The 25639-nt window shown below is 51.1% G+C and overlaps 1 protein-coding gene across 1 annotated transcript in view; it reads left to right on the plus strand.

Moving 5' to 3' along the window:
- The window catches only part of ITPR1 (inositol 1,4,5-trisphosphate receptor type 1), a 351525-nt gene that overhangs the window by 159197 nt on the left and 166689 nt on the right, over positions 1–25639 (plus strand). Inside the window, exons 15-29 of the mRNA XM_075998552.1 lie at positions 693–853; positions 1349–1490; positions 5801–5959; positions 8411–8583; positions 9730–9849; positions 11173–11367; positions 12516–12767; positions 13942–14083; positions 15171–15351; positions 16349–16536; positions 21679–21817; positions 22590–22648; positions 23857–24018; positions 24112–24282; positions 24748–24813. Of these exons, the coding sequence (XP_075854667.1) occupies positions 693–853; positions 1349–1490; positions 5801–5959; positions 8411–8583; positions 9730–9849; positions 11173–11367; positions 12516–12767; positions 13942–14083; positions 15171–15351; positions 16349–16536; positions 21679–21817; positions 22590–22648; positions 23857–24018; positions 24112–24282; positions 24748–24813 (2310 nt within the window). The remainder of the gene's footprint in view (positions 1–692; positions 854–1348; positions 1491–5800; positions 5960–8410; positions 8584–9729; positions 9850–11172; positions 11368–12515; positions 12768–13941; positions 14084–15170; positions 15352–16348; positions 16537–21678; positions 21818–22589; positions 22649–23856; positions 24019–24111; positions 24283–24747; positions 24814–25639) is intronic.

The raw sequence follows: 25639 nt of genomic DNA on the forward strand, positions 1-25639 counted from the left end.
ATACTCACACGGAGCGTTCCTTTTGTCGTGGCATTGGGGAAGATGATGAGATTTTTCTCCTGCTACTTTTGTGAACATTTTCGGGTTTATAGAAAAGTTGGAAGAACAGTGTCTACCTTGTAATACTCCCCACTTAGGGCCAACACTTACCATTTGCCGTATTTGCTTTTTTCTCTGCGTGTTTAGATGTAGACATCTGCTTTAATTACAAGAACCTTACATGTTCCCTGTAACACATGAAGTTACAAAATGATAATGGCGTCCCCTCTCCTGCCTTACCGGTCCCCACGACACCAGTTTCCAGAGATGACAGCTGTTAGCCATTCGAAGCACGTCCTTCCACGTGTCTTCCTGTGTCATTGTAACTGCGAGATAGCTCCTCAGTTTTTGATTGCTGAATATCCTGTAAACATAGTGTGTGTGTGTTTGTTTGTTTTTTTTTGAGACAGAATCTCACTCTGTCGCCCTGGCTAGAGTGAGTGCCGTGGGGTCAGCCTGGCTCCCTGCAGCCTCCAACTCCTGGGCTCAAGCGATCCTCCTGCCTCAGCCTCCCGAGTAGCTGGGACTACAGGCATGCGCCACCACGCCCGGCTCATTTTTTTGTACATATTTTTAGCTAAGCATAGCGTTATGACTGATGTCCTGCCCTCTCCGTCCGAGAGACTGTCTCACCAAGGCCCCTGGAATTTCAGATCGGGACGTCCCCCGTGAAGGAGGATAAGGAGGCGTTCGCCATCGTTCCGGTTTCTCCGGCCGAAGTCCGGGACCTGGACTTCGCCAACGATGCCAGCAAGGTGCTGGGCTCCATCGCGGGGAAGCTGGAGAAGGGCACCATCACGCAGAACGAGAGAAGGTGAGTGCGCGCAGGCCCGCGACGGCTGTCCCTCCCCTGCGGCCTCCCCGGCAGCCCTGGGAGTGGGAGCGTGGTGGCTCTGAGCAGCTGCGAGGGATGGTGGCCTGCCCGAGCATGGAGGGCCGGCTTCAGTTCGTCATTTTCCAAAAAGTAGTCCTTTTGCACTCAGTTTTTGAGCGTCTCTAAAGTTACAAAGATCTCTCTGTCGCTGTCTCACACTTGGTCTCTGGAACCGTGGGGCTCCGTGTCACGAGGTCACTCTGAGATAAAATTCGGCGGCTGGTGTTTTGCGAGGGAGATCGATCATCCTTTTGGGGACAATGATGTGTCTTCTGCGTTTCGGTCCTGTTGGTGCTCGGCCTCGCTTGTTAGGTTCGAGGAAATCGGAAAGCACGGGTCTGGGCCTGTTCGACTGGGTTGTCTTCCAGAAGGTTCCCACGGTGAAGCTTCCAAATTTGAACGCTTCTATCTCTAATAGCTTTTTCTCCTCCCAAGGTCTGTCACCAAGCTGCTGGAAGATTTGGTTTACTTTGTCACCGGTGGAACCAATTCTGGCCAAGACGTGCTCGAAGTGGTCTTTTCCAAACCCAACCGAGAACGGCAGAAACTGATGAGAGAACAGAATATTCTCAAGCAGGTCAGTGAGGTGTGGGGGTTACCCCTGTAAGAAACCAGTGTGGGCTCACTGCTCGTGGCCGGGCGCGGTGGCTCACGCCTGTAACCCTAGCGCTCTGGGAGGCCGAGGCGGGAGGATCGCTCAAGGTCGGGAGTTCGAAACCGGCCTAAGCCCGAGAGCGAGACCCCATCTCTACTAAAAATAGAAGAAACTAATTGGCCAACTAAAAATATATAGAAAAAATAAGCCTGGCATGGTGGCACATGCCTGTAGTGCCAGCTACTCGGGAGGCTGAGGCAGGAGGATCGCTTGAGCCCAGGAGTTGGAGGTTGCTGTGAGCTAGGCTGACGCCACGACACTCTGGCCCAGGCAACAGAGTGAGACTCTGTCTCAGGGAAAAATAAATAAATAAATAAATCAGTGGGATCACTGCTCTTATGGAGGCGTGTTGGGGTTCTCACCTGGTAGACTCGATCAACTGAAGTTTTAATAGATTTTGAGAGTAGTTGTTTTCTTTTTTAATTTTAACGTATTATGGGGGTACAAGTGTTAAGGTTACATATATTGCCCATGCCCCCCCCACCCTGGTAGAGTCAGAGATTCGAGCGTGTCCATCCCCCAAACGTTGCACATCTTAATCATTGTGTTTGTTATACCCATCCCCTCCACCCCCCCTTACCTGCCCGACACCCGATAAATGCAATTCCTATATGTTCACTTAGGCATTGATCAGTTAATACCAATTTGCTGGTGAGTACATGTGGTGCTTGTGTTTCCATTCTTGAGATACTTCACTTAGTAGAATGGGCTCCAACTCCATCCAGGAAAATACAAGAGGTGCTAGATCACTGTTGTTTCTTATAGCTGAATAGCACTCCATGGTATACATATACCACATTTTATTAATCCACTCATGAATTGATGGGCACTTGGGTTGTTGCCACAGCTTTGCAATTGTGGATTGTGTTGCTATAAACATTTTAGTTGCATGTATCTTTTTTGTAGAGTGTCATTTGATCTTTTGGGTAGATGCCCAGTAGTGGGATTGCTGGATCAAATGGTAAAACCTACTTGTATCGCTTTAAGGTATCTCCATATTGCTTTCCACAGAGGTTGAACTAGTTTGCAGTCCCACCAGCAGTGTAGGAGTGTTCCTCTCTCTCCGCATCCACACCAACATCTGTTGTCTTTGGGCATTTTGATAAAGGCCATTCTCACTAGGGATAAGTGATATCTCATTGTGGTTTTGATTTGCATTTCGGTGATGATTAGAGATGTTGAGTATTTTTTCATATGGTTGTTGGCCATTATTATGTCTTCTTTTGAAAAGTTTCTGTTCATGTCCTTTGCCCATTTTTTGATGGGGTTGTTTGATTTTTTTCTGGCTGATTTTCCTGAGTTCTCAATAGATTCTAGTTATCAGCCCTTTATCGAGAGTAGTTTTAAGTTCACAGCAAAAGTGGAAAGTACAGAGAGGCCCATACGCCCCCCTCCCCCTCCCCACCCAGCCTCCCCCACTGTCAGATGCGTGCATCAAGGTGGTCTGTTTATTGCAATTGACGAACCTACATTAACCCATCATCCCAGAGTCCATAGTTTACATCGGGGTTCACTCTTGGCGGTGTATATTGTGTGGATGTGGACAAGTGTACAATGACATGTACCCCTTCATTATAGTATCACGCACAGTAGTGTCACCACCTTGAAATCTCTGTGCTCTGCCCATTCATCCCTACTCCCCAATAACCCTTCCCAACCATTAATCTTTTCACTGTCTCCATGGTTTGGCCTTTTACAGAATGTGATAGAGTTGGAATCATGCAGTCTGTAGCCTTTTCAGATTGATGCATCCAAGGTTCCTTCATGTCTTTTCATGGCTTGATGGCGCAGTTTGATTTTTTTTTTTTTTTTTCTTTTGGCAATAGTCTCACTCTGTCACCCAGGCTAAAGTGCAGTGGTGTCATCCAAGCTCACTGCAACCTCAAACTCTGGGCTCAGGCGATCCTCCTGCCCCAGCCTCCTGAGTAGTTGGTAGTACTGGTGCATACCTCCACGGCCAGCTAATTTTTTTTTCTATTTTTTTGTAGAGACGGTATTCTTGCTCCAGCTGGTCTTGAACTCCTGGCCTCAAAAAATCCTCCCAGAGTGCTGGGATTACAGGCGTCAGCCACTGTGCCTGGCCTGTTTGATTTTCACCATACTTGTTGAATATAAATCATGTGAGAGTTTACCTGTTAGGAACCTCAAGTAGCGGTCAGCTGACAACTTTATTTTCCCCCAAAATATATAAAGTACAATGTGTCCTTATGGTTATATCTTTATGTTTGGGAGATTGGGAGTATTTGATAAACTTGGAAGGCCTATATCAGCTCTTACAGTGCATCCTATAAATCACCATAAAATCTTGCCATAAAGAGTGAGTAGTGGGTTACTAGAAATACATAGATGGTTATTATTTGATGTAAATAAACTGCTGTACAGACAAGTCACAGGCAGGAAAGTGCCAGGTCCAAGTTAGGCGAAATGCACAGAGATGCACATCTTTCTGTGAACCTACTGAGATTGACCCACCGGCTTGGGGTGGAAGTTTCTGGCCACCAAAGCTAAAAGAGAAACACATTAGTGCAAGTCTCACCGTTCTCCATAGGATTGTGGCATTTGAGAATCCTTTCTCCTTTTGCTCTGTGATATAGTCAGAATTTATGAACAATCCATCATGCTTCAACAAGGGTTTCAAGTCCAAGAATAAATTATGTACAGCTGTTTCGTGCAGTGACTCCCAAATCAGACTGGCCAATGCCTGTTTCTACAATAGCAATTCCTTGAGGGGCCAAAAGGATGGATTCGGTGGCAGGAGCCTTCATGGATGATGCCTGTCAGGCTTGTTACCCCTTTTTCATCCTTATGGCATCCTTGTTGTAAGGGAAATTTTCCACACTCCCTAATAATAGCACAACTGCAAGGCTTATACAGTAAAACGGTATGGTTAAGCAACCAAAATTACATTTGATCAAACCACAATCTTATGCAAGTTAGACAACCTCAAAATTTTTTTGGTGACAGAGTCTCACTGTGTTTCCCAGGCTAGAGTGCCGTGGCGTCAGCCTAGCTCACAGCAACCTCCAACTCCTGGGCTCAAGCGATCCTTTTGCCTCAGCCTCACGAGTAGCTGGGACTACCGGCATGCGCCACCATGCCCGGCTAATTTTTTCTATATATTTTTAGTTGGCCAATTAATTTCTTTCTATTTATAGTAGAGACAGGGTCTCGCTCTTGCTCAGGCTGATTTTGAACTCCCGACCTTGAGTAATTCTCCCGCCTCGGCTTCCCAGAGTGCTAGGATTATAGGCATGAGCCACCGCGCCCGGCCTCAACCTCATATTTTGTAATCTCAACTTTATACAAGCCTTGCAGCTATCTTGCACCAGCCTTGTAACCATTTTTTGCTTCTTTGACCACCACCTTCCTTCTCACAAGCATAGATAAACCACTCTCATTTTAACTCAAATTGCTCAGAATTTGGTGGCTCGAGGTCAGGAGTTCGAGACCAGCCTGAGCAAGAGCGAGACCCCGTCTCCACTATAAATAGAAAGAAATTAATTGGCCAACTAATACACATAGAAAAAATCAGCCAGGCATGGTGGCGCATGCCTGTAGTCCCAGCTACTTGGGAGCCTGAGGCAGGAAGATCACTTGAGCCCAGGAGATTGAGGTTACTGTGAGCTAGGCTGATGCCACGGCACTCACTCTAGCCTGGGCAACAAAGCGAGACTCTGTCTCCAAAAAAAAAAAAAAAAAAAAAAAAAAAAAAAGAATACACCTGGGACTTAGTTTCAGGGCATGTGTTATTATTTTTAAGCACAGTACAACAATCTATGTTGATTCAAATATAGTGAAGTCATCTTCTTCTGGAACATCATTCTCACTCTCCAAGCCCCGAGTCCCATCCTGAATGTCTTGCGACTCTGTTTCCTTTAGAACCATCTCCCCGATCTCTCCTGTGGAGCACTAGAGCTGTCACAGGCGGATGAGAAGGGCTGCTCGTGTTCTTTCCCGCCCCGCGACGACACGCACGGGTTGTGCAGATGCTGCGCAGCCACGCCCGGCACTAGGGCTGATTTTCGGGGTGGGGCTTCTATTGGGCACATGCTCAGACATCCTGCTAGGGCGTGTTTTACAGGCAGATCTTATTTTTGGGGAGACACAGTGTGTGTGGATGGGGAAACTGTCCCGCCTGGTGCGGCCGCGGTGGAGCTTGTGTGATTCCTGGGCGGAGGCTTAGCCTGGCCGCGCTCAGTGATGCCGGGTGTCCTCCTCGCTGTCGCCCGCAGATCTTCAAGCTGCTGCAGGCGCCGTTCACGGACTGCGGGGACGGCCCGATGCTGCGGCTGGAGGAGCTGGGGGACCAGCGGCACGCGCCCTTCAGACACATCTGCCGGCTGTGCTACCGCGTGCTGCGACACTCGCAGCAGGACTACAGGAAGAACCAGGTGGGCCGGGCGCGGGAGGGCCTCGGCTTTCTCCCCGGGGTTCACGCGCTTTCCTCGTGAAGTCTAAGTGTCAAGTGTGTGTGTGTGGGGGGGTCCTCCGGCTACGGCCCGCGGGCCACGTGCGGCCCGCCGAGGACATGTGTCCGGCCCGCCCGGTGCTTTTGCCGCCGCGTCCCAGGCCCGCAGTGCGCACTCTCCAGCGGTCTGAGGGACAGTGAGCTGGCCCCTGTTTAAAACGTTTGAGGAGCCCTGAATTGTAAGGGATAGAGAATAGTTAGTGCTTGTTTCCTCTTGGAAAGGAAACACACATTGTTTTGCAAGCCCAGGGAGAATGTTATTGCAGAATCCTTAAAGGTTCCAGCGAGTTCTCCTGCTGCTGCCACCTCTCCATGAGGTTTCTGTTTTGCCTTGGTGGCGCATTTGTAGTGTTTTTAATGGCATATTTTCCCTTAAGGCCGAGGGGTGAAATGATCCAGTGTGTTTATGTTAAAGATATAGTAGAATCTTTCCCTTTCTATCCTCCATGTTTGCTGGGAACATTCTTTTTATTTTGGTTCTGGCTTACACTTTGTGGTATTCTAAGTCATTATCTATAGATACGTGTATGTTATACATAGATATTCATAGTATGTGTGTGTACTTACATTTACTACATATACACGTACTATATGTGTGTTGTTTGTCTCCCATGAAATGAATGTTCTAACCTCTTTGGGGGGCTCCAAACAACGGTAGGATTCTAAGGAAACTCGAGAACTGTGTTTGCTATATCAGTGGTTCTCAGTTGGGGCGATTTTGTTCCCCAGCGAAATTTGACAATTGTTTGGAGACCCTTCTGAGTGTTCAAACTTGGGGATGCTACTGGCATCTAGTGGATAAAAACAAAGGATGCTCTCAAACGCCTAACAAGGTGCAGGACACCCCTCCAAAACAAACACTTGTCCTGCTCAAAATGCCATTAACGCTGAGATTACGAAAAGCTGTATTATATGAAGTCCTGGAGACCAGCGGTCCCAACCTTTTTGGCAACAGGGACCATTTTCATGGAAGACAATTTTTCCATGGACCAGGAGGTGGGGTGGTGGGGGTGTTCGGGGGTGATTCAGGTACATTACATTTATTGTGCACTTTATTATTATTACATTGTAATATATAATGAAATAATTATACAACTCACCGTAGGTTGGGGACTTGGTTTACACATACAAAAGCATGCTTATTATAATAACCTCGACTCTAGTCTTTTTATGTTAATTATCCCCGCCTTGTGGTGCAAGAGGCTTTTGTTTTTAAGGTTTTCACCTGCCTCTGCAACTGGTCTTTAAATCTATACTTTGTGGTTAAAAGTTTTTGTCGTGTCATCAGAAAGGTGTAGTGTTGACCTTAAGTGGTGCTTCAGAAATCTAATCTTGTTAGCAAGCTGTGGTTAGTTTCAGTGCATTGATAATTAAACATAACCAAATAGTGCCAGAGGGATTTTATATTGCTCCTCTCTTCCATCTTCAGATGAAGGTATATCAGGGTCTGTAGCGTATGCCAGGACATTTTGCATGCACAAGAGGAAACTAAATCAGTCTCCCTTTCTGTTCCTGGACTTTACATCTTTGCTTGCTTGTGTACGGTCGGTTGGCAGATGATGGATTCCCACACGTGCGTCCTTATTGATACAGGCTGAGACACATGGCCTGTGTCCAACAGGCTAATCCTGAATAGTTGCCAGGATGTAGGAATTAATGGGAAAAAATTAAGCAAGTTTCAGGAGCCACTTGCATTTTGAGCAAGCAGTCTATCCTGGGCAGGGACATTTCTTTGTACAGAAACAAACTATTCATAAGAGGTTTCCTCGAGTTCACACTTATTTCTATGGAATGTGATGTCTGATTCCAAAAGAGAGATGTCTGATTCCAAAGTTATATTCATGTTTTCCATGAACATAACTGATGGTCTCAGGTATTCCTTACTGTCTTGTGTGCTACCCACTGACTTTCAAAAATGTATTTTTACCCCAGATAAAGAAAACGAAATGGGGGGTAGCATTGCTTCAAATTCCAGGTAGGCTCAACCTGTGTTTAACTAGCAGCACGGAGCAGTGGGGCACAGTTAAGTCCTCCTGAATTAGTAATAAATTCAGAGGTTAAAAAAACCAACCTTTGACCTTTTAAAAAAGTCACTGGACTAAAATGTATACTGTGCACTTAATAAAATATCAATACGTAAACACGGATGTTTTGCTTAATTACATTTGTATGGCAGGTTTAGTAAAATAAAGGATGCAAGGGAGTTCGCAGGTATTGGCCCAGGGTAGAAAGTTCTAGAAAGATGCTTCGCTCTGCTGTGATTAGCCCTGGGAGTGGTCCTTCTCACCAGGGAAGGTTCCTGGCTCGCTTGTTTTAAACTCATCCGAATTGCCTTCCCTCCTTCCTGCTGACCTCTCTTCTCCGTCCCTAAAAGGAGTACATAGCCAAGCAGTTCGGCTTCATGCAGAAGCAGATCGGCTACGACGTGCTGGCTGAAGACACCATCACTGCCCTGCTGCACAACAACCGGAAACTTCTGGAAAAGCACATCACCGCCGCAGAGATCGACACGTTTGTCAGTCTGGTGCGGAAGAACAGGGAGCCCAGGTGAGGTGGGCGTGGGGTCCCTGGGGCGGGATGGCGGGAGGGACAGCGGCATCTCTGCGTTTAAGATGCAGGGACTTAGCCGGTGCATTTTCCTGGCCTTCCTTTCCTGTGGCTGCTAGCGGCAGGTCTCGCTGAGTTAGGTGTCGGGAGGCTCTTTTGACTCCTAACTAGTAAGCAAGCACATGGCATCGGAATTCTTGGAACGAGTCGGTGGTGAGGGTCGGGGGTGAAGTCCCAGCTCTAACCCTAGCCCTGAGTGCACCAGCCAGAGACCGTGGCTCTTTTCCTGGGCTTTAATCTCCTCGCCTGCTAAGTGGGCAGCTCTGAAAGTTAAAAGAGAACACGTGCATGGGAAGTGCCTGTCACTTAGCAGATGCTCAGTAAGAGACTGTTCAGGCTGGGCACAGTGGCTCACGGCTGTCATCCTAGCACTCCGGGAGGCTGAGGCAGGAGGATCGCTCAAGGTCAGGAGTTCAAAACCAGCCTCAGCAAGAGCGAGACCCCGTCTCTACTAAAAAATAGAAAGAAATTAATTGGCCAACTAAAAATACATAGAAAAAATGAGCCAGGCATGGTGGCACATGCCTGTAGTCCCAGCTACTCGGGAGGCTGAGGCAGGAGGATTGTTTGAGCCCAGGAGTTGGAGGTTGCTGTGAGTGAGGCTGATGCCACGGCACTCACTCTAGCCTGGGCAACAGAGTGAGATTCTGTCTCAGAAGAAAGAAAAGGAAAACCAAAAGCACAGTGAGGTTAAGTAATTTCCCCAAATAACGTCCATATCAGAACTCAGCTAGGAAGCATCGAGCCGGGCTTCCCACTGGGCAGGCGGGCGGGCGGCAGGGCCTGGCCCTGGCGGCTCTGGCTCCCGTGTCCTTCTGGTCCTTCCTGGTGTGAGCTGCTTCCTCGTCTTGCTCCTTCTCACTTCTTCCCCACCTGCCCCTCGGCCACAGCCGCTGCCGTCTTCCTCCTTGGCTGCTTGCTGCTGCTCTCTGGCGTCTGGGTTTCCGGACACCAAAACCTAAAGTGCCACTGCCTTCCGTTCAAGGGACCTTGGGCCTGTCCCCCAGCGGAAGAGTCAGGCTCCAAGAACCTGAGCCTCTGCTCTGTCTACAGGAAACGTTTTGCTCTGTCTGTCTTTCCGGATAGATTCCTGGATTACCTGTCCGATCTCTGTGTGTCCATGAACAAGTCCATCCCAGTGACCCAGGAGCTGATATGCAAGGCCGTGCTCAACCCCACCAACGCCGACATCCTCATCGAGACCAAGTGAGCGCGGTCTGGGGTTCGAGATACAGACGGGGAGAAGGGGTTGAGGTGGAAAGCGTGCGGGCCGGTGGATATTTGTGCCCGTGAGGGATAAAAGCTGACCGCTTAGTTTCTTGTGCTGGTCTGAAGTCGGGGTCGCTGGCGCTTGATCTTCCTCGTAGCAAAGTCTTGGTTTAAAGAATTACTGAGTTTGTTTTGGGTGTGGCTTCCTCTGCACAGTGGTGTCCCTTACTTTGCATCCGGGTTTAAAAAAGTCATGTAAACTTGGCTAGGCTCAGTGGCTCATGCCTGTGATCCTAGCACTCTGGGAGGCCGAGGCGGGAGGATCACTCAAGGTCAGGAGTTCAAAACCAGTCTGAGCAAGAGCGAGACCCCATCTCTACTAAAAATAGAAAGAAATTAATTGGCCAACTAAAAATATATAGAAAAATTAGGCGGGCCTGGCGGCGCATGCCTGTAGTCCCAGCTACTCGGGAGGCTGAGGCAGGAGGATCGCTTGAGCCCAGGAGTTGGAGGTTGCTATGAGTGAGGCTGACGCCACGGCACTCACTCTAGCCTGGGCAACAAAGCGAGACTCTGTCTCAGAAAAAAAACAAAAAAAAAGTCGTGTAAACTCACCACGGGGAGTTTTTACACACATGTAGTTTAATTTTAAGAGTTTCAGATTCCATAAGTGTGATCATCAATTGAAAAATGTGAAGGGCCTGATTAACGTTCACTGTTGATGTTCAGCGAGCATTGGGAAGAGTTTTTAAGTTGTCACTGTAGAAAAGGTGCTCGCTGGCCCACAGGAGTTTCGGTCATTCACTTCTGGCAAAGGAGCAGTTTTCCTAGCAAGTACACGGCCAGCAACGTGGACAGCATCTGGAAAAAGTGCTGAGTGATGCCCTTAGCTGTGGCTTTGTTTTTTTACTGATGCGCGGCTCAGTGCTGGGCTCGGGCGATGCAGGTTTCTCGGCCTTGGCACTTTGCCATTTTGGGCTGGGTGACTGTTGGTCGTGGGGACTGTCCCGTGTGCGTTGTGGGGGGTTCAGCTGCACCCCGGCCTCTGCCCAGTAGACTCCAGCAATGCCCTTCCCTTTCTGTCGTGACAACCAAAGACGTCCCCAGGCATGGCCAGATGTCCTCGCGGGGCAGAATCACCCCACTTGGGGACCCCCGGGTTGCAGCGTATGCAGAGGTTATGGCTGGGCTCCTTGTGGCTCTGCCCGTAAGGAAAATACGCCGAACCGGGTGGCCTTCTGTGCGCCTTCACGCTGCAGGCGAAGCCAGATTTCATAACGGCTTCCAGAAAGTAACGGCTTCCCCCCTCCGCCTTTCCAGGTTGGTTCTGTCGCGTTTCGAGTTCGAAGGCGTGTCCACGGGAGAGAGCGCCCTGGAGGCTGCGGAGGACGAGGAGGAGGTGTGGCTGTTCTGGAGGGACAGCGACAAGGAGATCCGCAGCAAGAGCGTGCGGGAGCTGGCGCAGGACGCCAAGGAAGGGCAGAAGGAGGACCGGGACGTCCTCAGCTACTACAGGTGACCGGGGCGTGCGGGCTCGGGGCGGGCGGCCCCAGAGGGTGGCGCTAGGGACCGATCGCTGTGGGTTGTTTTTACTGGGAGGAATCGCAGGGCACCCTAGGGTAAGGCTGTCTAGCAAAAAGCCAGGTGAGCGTTTCGGGAGGTGGGAGGGGGAGATTTCGGCGATCCTTAGTTCAGGGACGTTGGGGTGTGGCTGCGTCTGGCATCAGCCCTGCTGGCAGTTGACCGTGGCAGCAGGTGGCGGGCAGGCTCCCTCGGGTCAAATCCCGGCCTCTCTGCTCCGTGGGTTTTTGACTTTGGTCACATTACTTAATGCTCCAGTTTCCTTATCTGCAAAATAGAGGCGATAGTGCCAGTCCCATGGGACGTTCACGGACAGAGCTAGATGGTATGTGCGTGTCTGCGTGCGTATGTATGTAGTTTTATATATGTAATGCACACATCTGTTACTGTGTACGAATATGCAGTAAAAACCTTGAGTTTCCACTCATGCTTCCAGTTCCATCCCAACACCAACGGGATCATCACTCTAGCTTGGGGGTCCTCAAACTTTTTAAACAGGGGCCAGCTCACTGTCCCTCAGGCCGTTGGAGAGAGTGGCGCACATTCCACACATGCGCACTGTGGGCCGGGACGCGTCGGCTGCTGAGCAGGACAGGCAGCGGCGGCAAAGACACCCGGGGGGCCGGATACATGCCCGCTGTTTCCCGGGTTGCCCAGCTGTTTGCTTGTCCCACTGCGTCACCACCTCACCTCTGCTGCTTGTCCCCTCAGCCCCTGTGTCTCCTTGGCTCCGGCTCTAGAACTCACTAGCCCTGCCACCGGGAGGGAAGATAAATGAGCCAGTAAATACTGAGAAAAGGGGAGGGATACAGTGCAGGATTCCAGTATTTTTTTTAATAAATAAAACTCTGCAGTGGAAATGCCTTCTCTTACCTCCTGCGTTCTGTTCTCCTCCCTTCCATTCCTGCATGTGGCACGCACAGCCGAAACGCGGTGTGCAAGAGCGCTTTGGGGTGTTGGCGTGTGGGTTCCGAGGCTGAACGTCACCGCTGTAGCAGCCGGGCCCCTCCGGGCTGTCCGCGGTGTGTCCGTACATCCCGGGGTCTCCCGGGCGCGAGCGTGTGTCCCCTGTGCCCCCGCAGGTACCAGCTGAACCTGTTCGCCAGGATGTGTCTGGACCGCCAGTACTTGGCCATCAACGAGATCTCGGGCCAGCTGGACGTGGACCTCATCCTGCGCTGCATGTCGGACGAGAACCTGCCCTACGACCTGCGGGCGTCCTTCTGCCGCCTCATGCTGCACATGCACGTGGACCGCGACCCGCAGGAGCAGGTCACGCCCGTGAAATACGCCCGCCTCTGGTCCGAGATCCCCTCCGAGATCGCCATCGACGAGTGAGCCAGCGCCCTCGCCCTCTTGTCACGCTTTCTCTTGAGGCAGAGTCTCTCTCTGTCGCCCGGGCTAGAGTGCCGTGGCGCCAGCCTCGCTCACAGCAACCTCACACTCCCGGGCTCAAGCCATCCTCCTGCCTCAGCCTCCCAAGTAGCTGGGACTCCGGGCATGCACCACCATGCCCGGCTCATTTATTCTATAAATATTTTTAGTTGGCCAATTAATTTCTTTCTATTTATAGTAGAGACGGGGTCTCGCTCTTGCTCAGGCTGGTTTTGAACTCCTGACCTCGAGCGATCCTCCCGCCTCGGCCTCCCAGAGTGCTAGGATTACAAGTGTGAGCCACTGCGCCCGGCCACTCTTGTCACTTTAAAACCTCACGTTTGTAATATGCTGCACAGCAGTAGATAAACCACCCAGGGTCTAGTTCAGTCACAGGAGAAAAATGAAGCCATTTTTTTTTTTTAAGCTTAAAATAAAATTAAGTGGATGGCAAACATTTCTTTCCTTACAAATGTGAAGAATAGCATCATTGTGTGTGGGTTTTTTTTTTTGTTTTTTTTTTTTGAGACAGGGTCTTACCCTGTCGCCGGGGCTAGAGTGCCATGGCGTCAGCCTCGCTCACAGCAACCTCCAACTCCTGGGCTCAAGCGATCCTTTTGTCTCAGCCTCCCGAGTAACTGGGACTACAGGCATGCGCCACCATGCCCGGCTCATTTTTTTCTATATTTTTGTTTTAGTTGGCCAATTAATTTCTTTCTATTTTTAGTAGAGACAGGGTCTTGCTCTTGCTCAGGCTGGTTTCGAACTCCTGACCTCGAGCGATCCTCCTGTCTCAGCCTCCCAGAGTGCTAGGATTACATGCGTGAGCCACTGCGCCCGGCCACATAATTGTCTTTTTATGCCTCTTGTTTATCTCTCTCTTTAATTCTACAAATACTTACCTGTGTGCTCTGTGCCAACCAGCGTATCAGTGAGGAAGCTAGAAAACAACTTCGTGGCTAGTTGCGGGCAGACAGACGACAGGCAAGATCGATGCCGATGATACGGCGTTGATGATACGCGCTGAGAAGAAAACAAAGTCAGAAAGGGCTGCAGGACGTTGATTTCTGAGGCTGAGAGGCCCAAGAAGGCGTCAGCGGGGAGAACTTGAAATTTCCTTTTCTTTCCTTCCAGCTATGATAGCAGTGGAGCTTCCAAAGACGAAATCAAGGAGCGGTTCGCTCAGACCATGGAGTTTGTGGAGGAGTACTTAAGGGACGTGGTTTGTCAGAGGTTTCCTTTCTCTGATAAGGAGAAAAACAAGCTTACGTTTGAGGTGAGTCATAACGACACGGTATGTGCGTTGTCTGTGTTTCAGTGGTCGTTTTTCTAGGGGGTAAATAGAAAATATTGGAGTGGGTGGTGATATTTTTTTTTTAATCATGATGTTCTGGTTTTTATTTTGAGGCAGAGTCTCTCTTTCACTTGCCTGGGCTAGAGTGCTGTGGTGTCAGCCTAGCTCACAGCAACCTCCAACTCTTGGGCTCAAGCGATCCTCCTGCCTCAGCCTCCCTCCCGAGTAGCTGGGATGATAGGCATGCGCTACCACGCCCGGCTAATATTTCTATATATATTTAGTTGGCCAGCCAATTTCTTTCTATTTTTAGTAGAGACGGGGTCTCGCTCTTGCTCAGGCTGGTTTCGAACTCCCGACCTTGAGCGATCCTCCTGCCTTGGCCTCTCAGAGTGCTAGGATGACAGTCGTGAGCCACCGCTCCCGGCTAATGTTCTTGTTTTGTAATAAAAAGAGATTGAGCTCAGTTTTCCCAGTGTGAAATAGAACTGGCAATCCCTTGGTTAATAGTAATTACGTTTGTAAAAGAAATACCCAAGGTAAGTTGGGTCACATAGAAGGATAGAACATCGTGCATACGCTATACTCTGTATTAAAAATGACAGGAGAGAAACAGACTGTGCTTGGAATCTGCCGTAGATTAACCGTTTGAGGAACGTTGATCCTTACCACCTTTGAGTGAAAATGTTTCTGAGACCCCTTTTGCCTTTTGAGAGTTACATTTTTGAGGAGTGCAGTGTTGTTTTCCACGTCCTTGTTAGGAATAACTCTTCTTGCCTGATACTAGTTCTGGGTTAAGCTGTGCAGACCCAATGGTTCGGTCCTTTTTTTGTTGTTGTTACATTAACTAGTTATCAAAGCAGATCAGTGGTTTTGCAGGTTTCCATTTCTTATTTTTCCTCCTTAGGAAAGCAAGTGAAATGTTATCCGAAATGGCAAGCGAAACATGTGCCTTCCCTTACTGTAAGGAAGGCCAACGCCCGTCACTCTTGAATTGTCAACGTCAAATGGAACCGAAGGATGCAGTTCACAAAACACCATTGTCTTTGTTTTCTTCTTCACGCACTAGGTTGTAAATTTAGCCAGGAATCTCATCTACTTTGGTTTCTACAACTTCTCTGACCTTCTGCGATTAACCAAGATCCTCCTGGCCATCCTGGACTGCGTGCACGTGACCACGATCTTCCCCATCAGCAAGATGCCGAAAGGGGACGAGAGCAAAGGTAACGATGAGGTGGAGAAGCTGAAGAGTGAGTATCTGGCGGTGGCGCACACCTGAGCGACGCCCCCCCCGGCCTTCCCTGTCACGCTCATGCATTCCTCACGCGCCATCCACGTTCCTTCCGCGTCCGTTCCTTCCCAGCCTTGCATTGTGACCGTTCTCCACAACTGTGTAAAGAAAAGCAGAAAGAACAGTACAGCGGGGTCCCTTATACCCATGACTTAAGAGTCCACTGTTCCTAACGTTTTGCTGCTTTTCCTTTATGTTCATTTATGTGTTGAATCATTTGAAACTTACACCCAACGTTTGGAATGTTTCCCTCTCAAAAATGTGTGCCTTGTCATTGTTTTTGATATTCATGAGGCCCTTGATGATAATATTCATGTATGATGAAATAAGATCCAGGCTTGTTTCTTGGTAGCTACTGCCACGTTGTGAAGTCTTTGGATAGGAAAATCTGTCTTCGAGTGTTTATTCCTTCCTGCGGTTTAGGGTCAGAGTGGCACGTATTTGTTAGATCACGTATAGATTTTTGTTTAACTGGTCTTCTGCAGCTAGAACAGGAAAAGTACGTTGACTTTTCTCCCACTATTTGCTTAGTCATTTTGTGTATATTAGGCCATTTAAGCCTTTTGTTGAGCTCCTTTATTTTCACTGTATAGAAGGGGACACTGAACCCCAGAGGTAACATACCGTACCCAAGATCAAGCAGCTTTTGGTAGCAGGGCCAGGATTAGTGCCGTGCTCACTCTTACATCCCTAGTTCTGTGCATAGTAACAAGCGCATAGCTGGTGACTGATAAAAATCGGGAAGATGAATGCACAAACGGCAGTGCTCCTTTGGGGATCTTAAAGCCCAGGGCCTTTCCACTGCCCTCAGAAGTCCCAGGGTTTTGGTGTGCATTGCCCTTTCCGGGTTCCCAGGGTCTTGAGAACATGCCGGCATGCAGGGGACGTGCTGGGTGATGGCGGATGCCCGGTCTGTCCGGAGGTGTGGTGACCGCGGTCTGCCCTGCCCCTCCCAGGCAGCAACGTGATGAGGTCGATCCACGGCGTGGGGGAGCTGATGACGCAGGTGGTGCTGCGCGGCGGGGGCTTTCTGCCCATGGCGCCCATGGCCGCCGCGCCCGAGGGCAATGTGAAGCAGGCGGAGCCCGAGAAGGAGGACATCATGGTCATGGACACCAAGCTGAAGATCATTGAGATCCTCCAGGTACCCGTCGGCAGGGCCGGGGCCACCCTCCAGATCCAGCCTCTCTGCCTTGATGGAACCAGGGCTCCCTGGGAAGAAAAGGAGGGCCACGTTCTCAGTTCACCCCTCTGTATCATTTGTGCGTTGGCTTCTCGTGATCCCTTTACTGTCACCTCCCACCCCTCCCCAATGTGACTGCCACTCCAGCCATGCCAGACCTCCCATAGTGACCTCAGCTTTCCATGGTCATTGGCCTCCCTCTGCTTAGAGTTCACTTACCTGCCTCTCCACGTGGCTCCTCGTGATTCGGTCCAAGGTCCCAGTAGCTCTGCAGAGCCTCCTTGCTCCCTCCCTTTCTCTTTCCCCTCCCCTCCCCTCCCCTCCCCTCCCCTCCCCTCCCCTCCCCTCCCCTCCCCTCCCCTCCCCTCCCCTCCCCTTCCTCCTGTTTTCCTCCCTCCCTCCCTCCCTCCCTCCCTCCCTCCCTCCCTCCCTCCCTCCCTTTCCCTTCTTTCTTTTCTTTCTTAAAATATTTATGGAGACCAACTCTGTGCCAAGTCCCTTTTGGTGCAGGGGATCTAGCAAGGAACAAACTAGATTAAATTCCTGCTCCCAGAGAACTTAGATTCTGATAGGGGGCATAGGCATGAATTAAAAATAAGCGCTACAAGATGTCAAAATAGGAAGGAGGGTCGGGATGCCTTGGAGACCACGGGGGCCAGGGATTCCGCGTCTGGTGGGCTTCTCGGAGAAGGCCTCTCCTGGAAGGTGACGTGCTCAGAGACCTGGGGGAAGCAAGGCGCTGGAATAGAGCGTCCCAGGCCGAGAGAGGGAGGAGCAAATGCAAAGACCCTGCGCCGGCGCGGGTCGGGCGGGGGTTGGATTCAAGAAGGAATGGGAGGAGAGGATTCCGGGCAGTAAAGATGCGTAACTTTTTGGCCCGGTGGGCTGTAAAGATGCACAGAGACGCAGGGGGACCGGCAGAGAGCGATTGCTGGTAACCGGAAGGTTCCATTTTTGTTGCAATTTTTTTTTAAGTGGGTAGATAGAAGTTGGTATGGTGCATGCAATGATCGAGTAGGAAGGGGGAGAGGATCGTTGAGCGCAGAGTGCGTGTGTGGTGAGTTGGGCAGGGCTGCAGCCCGCGAGGAGGGCCTGGTCCTCCGTCTGAGCCGCTCACTGTCATTTCCCACCCGACAACCTGCGCTTCCCTCTTCGTACCACGCAGGTGTTTTTACTTGCCAGCAAAATCCCCTGCCCCTCACAGGAAAGAATCACGTTAGCACCTTGCCCTGTGATCCCATGTTGCCTGATCCCAGTCGTGGGAGACACAGTAGGTCTTTATGACTGTTCACACACTTTGAGGGTTTCTTTTCTTTTTTGAGCCCTAGATCACATTTTACCAATGCTTTTGTTTTTTGTTTGTTTTGAGACAGTCTCACTCTGTTGCCCAGGCTAGAGTGCAGTGGTGTCAGCCTCACTTATAGCAACCTCCAACTCCTGGGCTCAAGCGATCCTCCTGCCTCAGCCTCCCGAGTAGCTGGGACTACAAGCATGTGCCACCATGCCCAGCTAATTTTTTCTATAAATATTTTTAGCTGTCCAGATAATTTCTATTTATAGTAGAGATGGGGTTCGCTCTTGCTCAGGCTGGTCTCGAACTCCTGAGCTCAAACAATCTGCCCGCCTTGGCCTGCCAGAGTGCTGGGATTACAGGCATGAGCCACTGCGCCTGGCCTACCAATGGTTTTTGAAAGCACGATTGGGACTCCTCAAAGTCTACTTAGGATGACAAAGAATAGCTTTAAGTAAAGGAGAAATCTTGGTGCGTTTATGCCGGACCAAAAGTAGAGCAGGGTGTGTTACGTTAGTGTCACGTATGTTGATGAGAAATGACACAGCGTGCAACTTGGTCGCATCTTGAGGTCTGATTTTCTTTTTTTTTTTTAATCTGTTAAGGCGTTTTTCAGGGTAGGAGATTCGCAGGCAGGAGAACAAGGTTACAGATGCCCAAAACATGGGTCCAGAGCTCTGGCTTGTTCTCGGGGCCTGGCGGTGTGAGAATGGCCGGTCCACTGAGGGATTCTTTCCGCAGACTCTTCCCGGCCCTCCTGTGCGGGGCGCTTTGCTGGGCGCCGTAGGAATGCGGAAAGGATCCGGACAGGGACGGCGCGCACAGGGGTTGCAGTCTGGGGAGGGTGCAGTGTGAGAAGCTCTGGGTATTTGGGCGTGAAACCGTGAGAAAAGTGTTCTCCTGAGCCACACGTGTTCTCGCATGACTCCACGGCAGGCGTCCTCAAACTACGGCTCGTGGGCCACATGCAGCCCACTGAGGACATTCATCCGGCCTGCCGGGTGTTTTTGCTGCCGCTGCCTGTCCTGCTCAGCAGCCGACGGGTCCCGGGCCCGCAGTGCGCATGTGTGGGACGTGCTCTGCACTCTCCAACGGCCCCCCAGCGGTCTGAGGGACAGTGGACTGGGCCCTCGTTTAAAAAGTTTGAGGACCCCTGCTCCACAGGGTAGAGATCCGAGAAGGTTTTGCAGAGGAGGTAGGAGTGCATCTGAGCTTTGAAGCGTGGACAGGCTGTGCGTATGGAATGAGAGGCCCTTCTCGGGTGGATGGAGGGGCTTAAAGCAGGTGGTCGTGGGCTGTGGGTCGGCCAGCGTTTCTCCTCGGGCAGGGCAGACCTAGGCGGTGTTGGAGAGCAGGTGCCAGAAATGCAGTTGGAAGGGAGACCCGGGCCACGCTCTAGGGAGTTTGGGGCGTCTCGGGTGTTAAGACTTGATTCTGCGCTGAGCTTCTGAAAGTCTCCAAGCCAGGGGCTCACGCGGGAGGAAGCAGCCTGGGGAGGCAGATGTGGTGCGTTTGGTTGTGTTGGTGGCCTAGCTGGGAGAGACGGGGACTTGAGCAGGGACCAGTCGCAGTGGTGGAGAAGCCCGTGAGAAGTGGTAGGCGGGGAACCGCCAGGCGCAGTCCCTGGCTGGACGTGTGTATCCAGGAAGGAGGCGAGGAAGATCCTGAGATGGATTGAGGTGAAGGGGACCCAGGCGGGACAGTAGATTGGGGCAGGACTGACATTGCCAGAGAAACAGAACCCATAGGATAGGTATAGATGCACAAGAGGGCATTGGCTTATGTACCGTGTCCCCGAAAATAAGCCCTACCCACAAAATAAGCCCCAGCAGGATGTCTAAGCATGTGCGCTATAGAAGCCCCACCCCGAAAATCAGCCCTAGTGACGGGCGTGGCTGCGCAGCATCTGCACAACCCGTGCGTGTCGTCGAGGAGCGGGAAACAACACGAGCAGCCCTTCGCATCTGCCCCATGACAGCTCTAGTGCTCCACAGGAGAGATCGGGGCCGGTGGCTCTAAAGGAAACAGAGTCACAAGACATTCAGGATGGGATTCGGGGTTTGGAGAGTGAGGATGGTGTTCCAGAATATGACTTCACTCTATTTGAATCAATGTAGATGGTTGTAGTATACTTAAAAAAAAATAACACATCCCCTGAAAATAAGCCCTAGAGTGTGTTCTTGAGGAAAACTAAATATAAGATTCTGTCTGATTTTCGGGGAAGCACGGTAGTTATGGGGGCTGTGAAGTTCTAGTGTCATCTGCAGGCTGAGACCCAGGAGAACCGGTGGTGGAATTCAGTCCGAGTCCCAGGGCCTGAGACACAGGGGAGCTGGTGGTGAAACTCTGAGTCCAAGGCAGAAAGCCTGAGAACCCAGCGCTGTGGTGTCTGAGGGCAGGAGAAGATGAGTATCCCAGCTCCAGAAGAGACCAAATTTGCTCTTCCTCCATCTTTTTTGCCTTTCCGGGCTCTCGAGGGACTAGATGGTGCCCAGCCCACCCACACTGGGTGAGCATGGACCTCCTTTACTCAGTCCACAGGTTCAAATGCCAGTCTCTGCCAGAGACACCCTCGCAGACGTACCTGGAAATAATGCTTCACCAGCTATCTGGGTAGCCCATAGTCCAGTCAAGCTGATGCCTACAGTTAACCTTCACGGTTGGTTTTGTGCAGTACTGAGTTTGAGTCTCTGGGAAGATACCAGATGGGTGTCCGTGCAACAGGCAGGAGGGAACACAGCCTCAGACTGGGGTGCTGGCCAGAGAACTGTCCCACCTGGGAGAGGTGACAGCCGTGAAATTGGGGAAGGTCACCTAGAGGTCAAAAGCAGAGAGAGGGAGAAAGAACACAAGGAAGAATTTCAGTGAGATCCTGAAATAATGCCAGCTTGGTCGCTCTTTCTTCTTGGTTCTAGCAGCAATCCTGGAAAAAGTGACCGTGTGCTGGAATAGAGGGTGAGGGAATACAGGAAGTGAAAGACACTCCCCGAGGGCTTGCACGTAAATCGTAGGAAGCAGGCGGACGTGGAAAATACGAACCAAGCTCATTTTCAGTAGCGCAAGCAAAGCTCTGTCAGTTCTCTCAAATTCGAAGCAGACAACTTGGCTCTTGTGGGAGTTCAGCCCGGAGTTGGCATTCGGCACTTAGCGTCGGGAAGTAATGCTCTAGGGAGGGTGGAGCGGGAGGGAGTGATTTAGTGTCCAGTTGTTAAATTAATTGCCAGGATGCAGAAGTTTACAGCAGGCGCTAAGGTGCCGTGGGCTGATCTGTCGGACCCCATGGAAGTGCGCTGGAGTTGAGATGCCTGTTGAAATCCCAGCCGTGGCCGGGCGCGGTGGCTCACGCCTGTCATCCTAGCTCTCTGGGAGGCCTAGGTGGGCGGATCGCTCAAGGTCAGGAGTTCGAGACCAGCCTGAGCAAGAGAGAGGCCCCGTCTCTACTATAAATAGAAATTAATTGGCCAATTGAAAATAAACAGAAAAAATTAGCCGGGCATGGTGGCGCATGCCTGTAGTCCCAGCTACTCGGGAGGCTGAGGCAGGAGGATCGCTAGAGCCCAGGAGTTGGAGGTTGCTGTGAGCTAGGCTGACGCCACGGCACTCACTCTAGCCCGGGCAACAGAGTGAGACTCTGTCTCAAAATAAAATAAAAAAAATAGAAAGAAATCTCAGCCAAATAGTTGACTCCCTTAGCTCTTAAGGTAACTGATGCAGTTGATACCAGGCCCCGCCAGAGAGCGTGGGCTTGGCAGAGGGTTTGAGGTGCTATGCTCATGTAACCAATCTGTTTCCATCTCCACTTGAATCTTTAGTTTATTTTGAATGTGAGGTTGGATTATAGGATCTCCTGCCTCCTGTGTATATTTAAGCGGGAGTTTGACGAAAGCAATTCTCAGACTTCGGAAACGTCCTCCGGAAACAGCAGCCAAGAAGGGCCCAGTAACGTACCAGGTTGGTGATCTCACGATGGAATGTCAGCCACGGGGGGTGGGGGGTAGGGGGTGGGGGTGGGGGTGGGGGGTAGGGGGTGGGGGTGGGGTGGGGCCTGAGTCGAAAGAAAACTGGGAATCCAAACGGTATCGTGTAGGGAAAAAAAAAGGTAAAAATGAGAATGTTTTGGAGGATTATTGTATTTTAAGACACAATCTTGGCATTTATTCTTTTTGGGCAGGGAGATAATTGAAAGAGCCCACTTTCCTCCTGGGGTGGATCTTGTTTCCTTCCCTCTGGGAGGTGTCAGACAGCTGAGGTTTCTAGTGCTGTGGTTACTTATGTAGTATCCTCCCCCAGAAACCCAAAATAAAAACAGTAACAACAAATAAAAACCCTCCAAGAAACCTTATTGTCCACTAGCAACTTTGATTCGTTATGGTCCACTAGCAACCTTGACTCATGTTGAAAGTTTTGTCCTGCCCAGGAGTAAGGGGGAGGGTACTGGTAGAAATAATCCCACCTACCAAGCCCAAGCTTCCTTGGAGGAGCTCATCACTCCCCATTAGCAGGGGGCCGTGCGGAGAGGGGAAAATGGCAGGAATGTGTGGGACACTGGATAGCGTCGTCCGGGCTGGCCTGGCCTCGCAGCTTTGCAGTATATTTGCAGTATATGCGTCTGGAAAATTTGGGGTTAACCCGATGGTTTTGCCCCTGGAAAACTTTGTTAAGTTCACCAGCAGCATGTTTGCAGACCTTCCTGAGTCTGAAGTTGTGTTCTCTAACTTTTCAGGTGCTCTTGACTTTGAACACATTGAAGAGCAAGCAGAAGGCATCTTTGGAGGAAGGAAAGTATATTTTCACTTACTGTTTTTGTAGGTGGTTCTACAGTTGGGAAGACTGCTCTTCGAATAGCTCTCAAAGGCTTTTCCTTGACTGTATTAATCTTTGGAATTAAGGTTGTTTTAGTGCTGTCTTTGGAACTCTTAGTACACAAGTCAGTGTTATCTCAGTTGGCGTGTGCATACGTGTGTGTGTGTGTGTGTGTGTGTGTGTTTCCTGCCTAGGGCAGAAAGGATTTAAGGAGGTTTTCCGAAACATGTACGTTACAAGATTATTTTAAAATGGTGAAGAAATATAGCTAAAAAAAAGCATAAAGAGAGGGGGCTCAAAACAGAGCGAGGTTAGTGAGATTATGTCATTTTGCTGCTGCTGGGCTATTTTATCCCTGAGATCTTTACAGGCTACGCAACAAAGAAAGCACAATCTTTTTTTTCATTGTTGAAAATGTTAATGTATGAAGCCCTTTTATAAAAATATCATATTGCCCCATTTTGACATAAAAAGGTACTATTATGAAACTCATATACCTACCAGCATAAAATACACCCTATGCACCTAGTTCTCCTAATTGACGCATTTGGTTTGATTATCTATTGCTGCATAACAGTCTACTCCAAAAAAACCTTTAAGGATTCAGACAACCGTTTTATTGCCTCTCTCAGCTCTATGGGTTGACTAGGGCTAAGCCGGCCGGTTCTTCTGCTGGGCACTGTTGGGTCTGCCCTGCACAGTAGTGAGGTGGTGACTGCCGTGCACAGTAGTGAGGGGCTGCTACCTTGGCAGGGCTGCCTGTGAGGCCTCTCCCCGACCTTCCGCTCCACCCTCTCCCCCCTCCCTGTGGCTAGCCTGGGCCTCTTTGTAGTGTGGCAGCTCACTGCCCCAAGAGGACAAGCCAGCAGGGTGCAAGTGCTAATGAAGCCTCAGCTTGCACAATATTTGTTCCATCTGTCAAAAGCAAATCCCACGGCCGTGTGTGGGAGGGGAGGGACTTCGGCTTAAAACTTGACAACTGTGACATCTTCCTGGTCCCCTCCCCCCAGAATATCATGGAAGATAAGGCGACATTGTCCCGTTCACATAGCTCGAGAAAAGTCAAGTCACGACTCCAGCCTGCCGCGTTACAAATCTAACTCGTCCAGGTGTGTCTGGGTCCCAGGTGCGGGCGACACGGCGGCGGCTCATCGGGCCTCTCCCCTCCCACATGCCCCTTTAGTGAGGAGAACACCCCGCTGGACCTGGACGATCACGGCGGCAGGACCTTCCTCCGCGTCCTGCTCCACCTGACCATGCACGACTACCCGCCCCTGGTGTCGGGGGCCCTGCAGCTCCTCTTCCGGCACTTCAGCCAGAGGCAGGAGGTGCTCCAGGCCTTCAAGCAGGTAGGCAGCCCGGGCAGGTCGCCCGTGTGTGTGCCGCGTGCCCCCGAGGAGGAGCCGCCGGGCGCACACGCCTAACGCCTCGCGCTTGCGCAGGTCCAGCTGCTGGTCACCAGCCAAGACGTGGACAACTACAAACAGATCAAGCAGGACCTGGACCAGCTGCGGTCCATCGTGGAGAAGTCGGAGCTGTGGGTGTACAAAGGGCAGGGCCCCGACGAGACCATGGACGGCGCGTCCGGCGAGAACGGACACAAGAAGGCGGAGGTGAGCGAGGGCGCCGTGCATGGGCGGCTTCCAGAGCAGGTAGCGTCCTGCGCTGGGTTTGTAGGTGCGAGTGCAGATGATGGGGCGTGTTTTATTTCCCTGAGATCTGCTTACGCTGAGTGGCCAGGGCGTGACAGCCGCTTCACTAGGAAGTAAGGGACAGAATCACAGTCCCGCTGTGTCTCCTGTGTCGTCGTGAATCATGTGGGAGAGACTTTGGTGCTGAGTGACGCAGCACCAGCCGTCTCTCACGGACCCTCGTGGGAGCAGAGCTGTCCTCCAGCCGTGGCCTGGGCCACTGTGCTCGCCCGAGGGAGGAGCGTTGGAGTGCGTGGGTCACTCGGGCATGAAGCCCGCATGGCCGTCGGGAGACGGCGCGAAACTCTCGTCCTTCCCGAAAGGGTGTTGCTGCCCCGAGCAGCCGGGGGCTGCGCAAACCGCACTTACGTTCCCTTTGGCCCCTAGGACGGGAATAACAAGTCGCAAAAGCACGAAAGCACCAGCAGCTACAACTACAGAGTGGTGAAGGAGGTGAGTCCCCCCACCGCCCTTCCTCCTCCTCTGCGCGCTCTCTGCGGGCTCCCTGCGCGCTCTCTGCAGGCTCTAGCTGGCACGGTCAAGCCGGAGGTGCAGACGTGCCAGCTTTTCTCTTCGTGCGGTTTTTTTTTTTTTTGAGACAGAGTCTCACTCTGTTGCCCAGGCTAGAGTGAGTGCCGTGGCATCAGCCCAGCTCACAGCAACCTCCAACTCCTGGGCTCAAGCCATCCTCCTGCCTCAGCCTCCCGAGTAGCTGGGACCACAGGCATGCGCCACCATGCCCGGCTCATTTTTTCTATCTATGTATTAGTTGGCCAATGAATTTCTTTCTATTTATAGTAGAGATGGGGTCTCGCTCTTGCTCAGGCTGGTTTCGAACTCCTGACCTCGAGCAATCAGCCGACCTCAGCCTCCCAGAGTGCTGGGATGACAGGCGTGAGCCGCCGCGCCCGGCCCTCATGCAGTTTTAACGGGGAAAGTAGAGCTCAGAGGTTAATAAGCTCAGGGCTTTTGGTGTCAGATCCGGGCTCCAAACCCAGAGAGCTCCTCTGCCACTTGCTGTTTGTGCATCCTCCGTGTCCTGGCCTTCTCTTTGCATGACCTTTTACACGCACCGCGTGTGTTTGGAGCTTTGTGAGCGGATGGAGGACTCGTTGGTAGAACCGTCCAGGACTCATCTCAGGGCCTGGCGCTCAGTCGCAGTGTGCCCAGCCGGAGCTGTCGTTGTTTAGAAATCTTTGCACAAGGCGGTTCAAAGCTGGGGGACTGGGAGCTCCATGTGTTCCACCCCAGAGGAACATCGTGCCGCTGCACCGTGTCA

Source organism: Microcebus murinus, chromosome 28 (genome assembly GCF_040939455.1).
Source record: "Microcebus murinus isolate Inina chromosome 28, M.murinus_Inina_mat1.0, whole genome shotgun sequence".
Taxonomy (NCBI): domain Eukaryota; kingdom Metazoa; phylum Chordata; class Mammalia; order Primates; family Cheirogaleidae; genus Microcebus; species Microcebus murinus.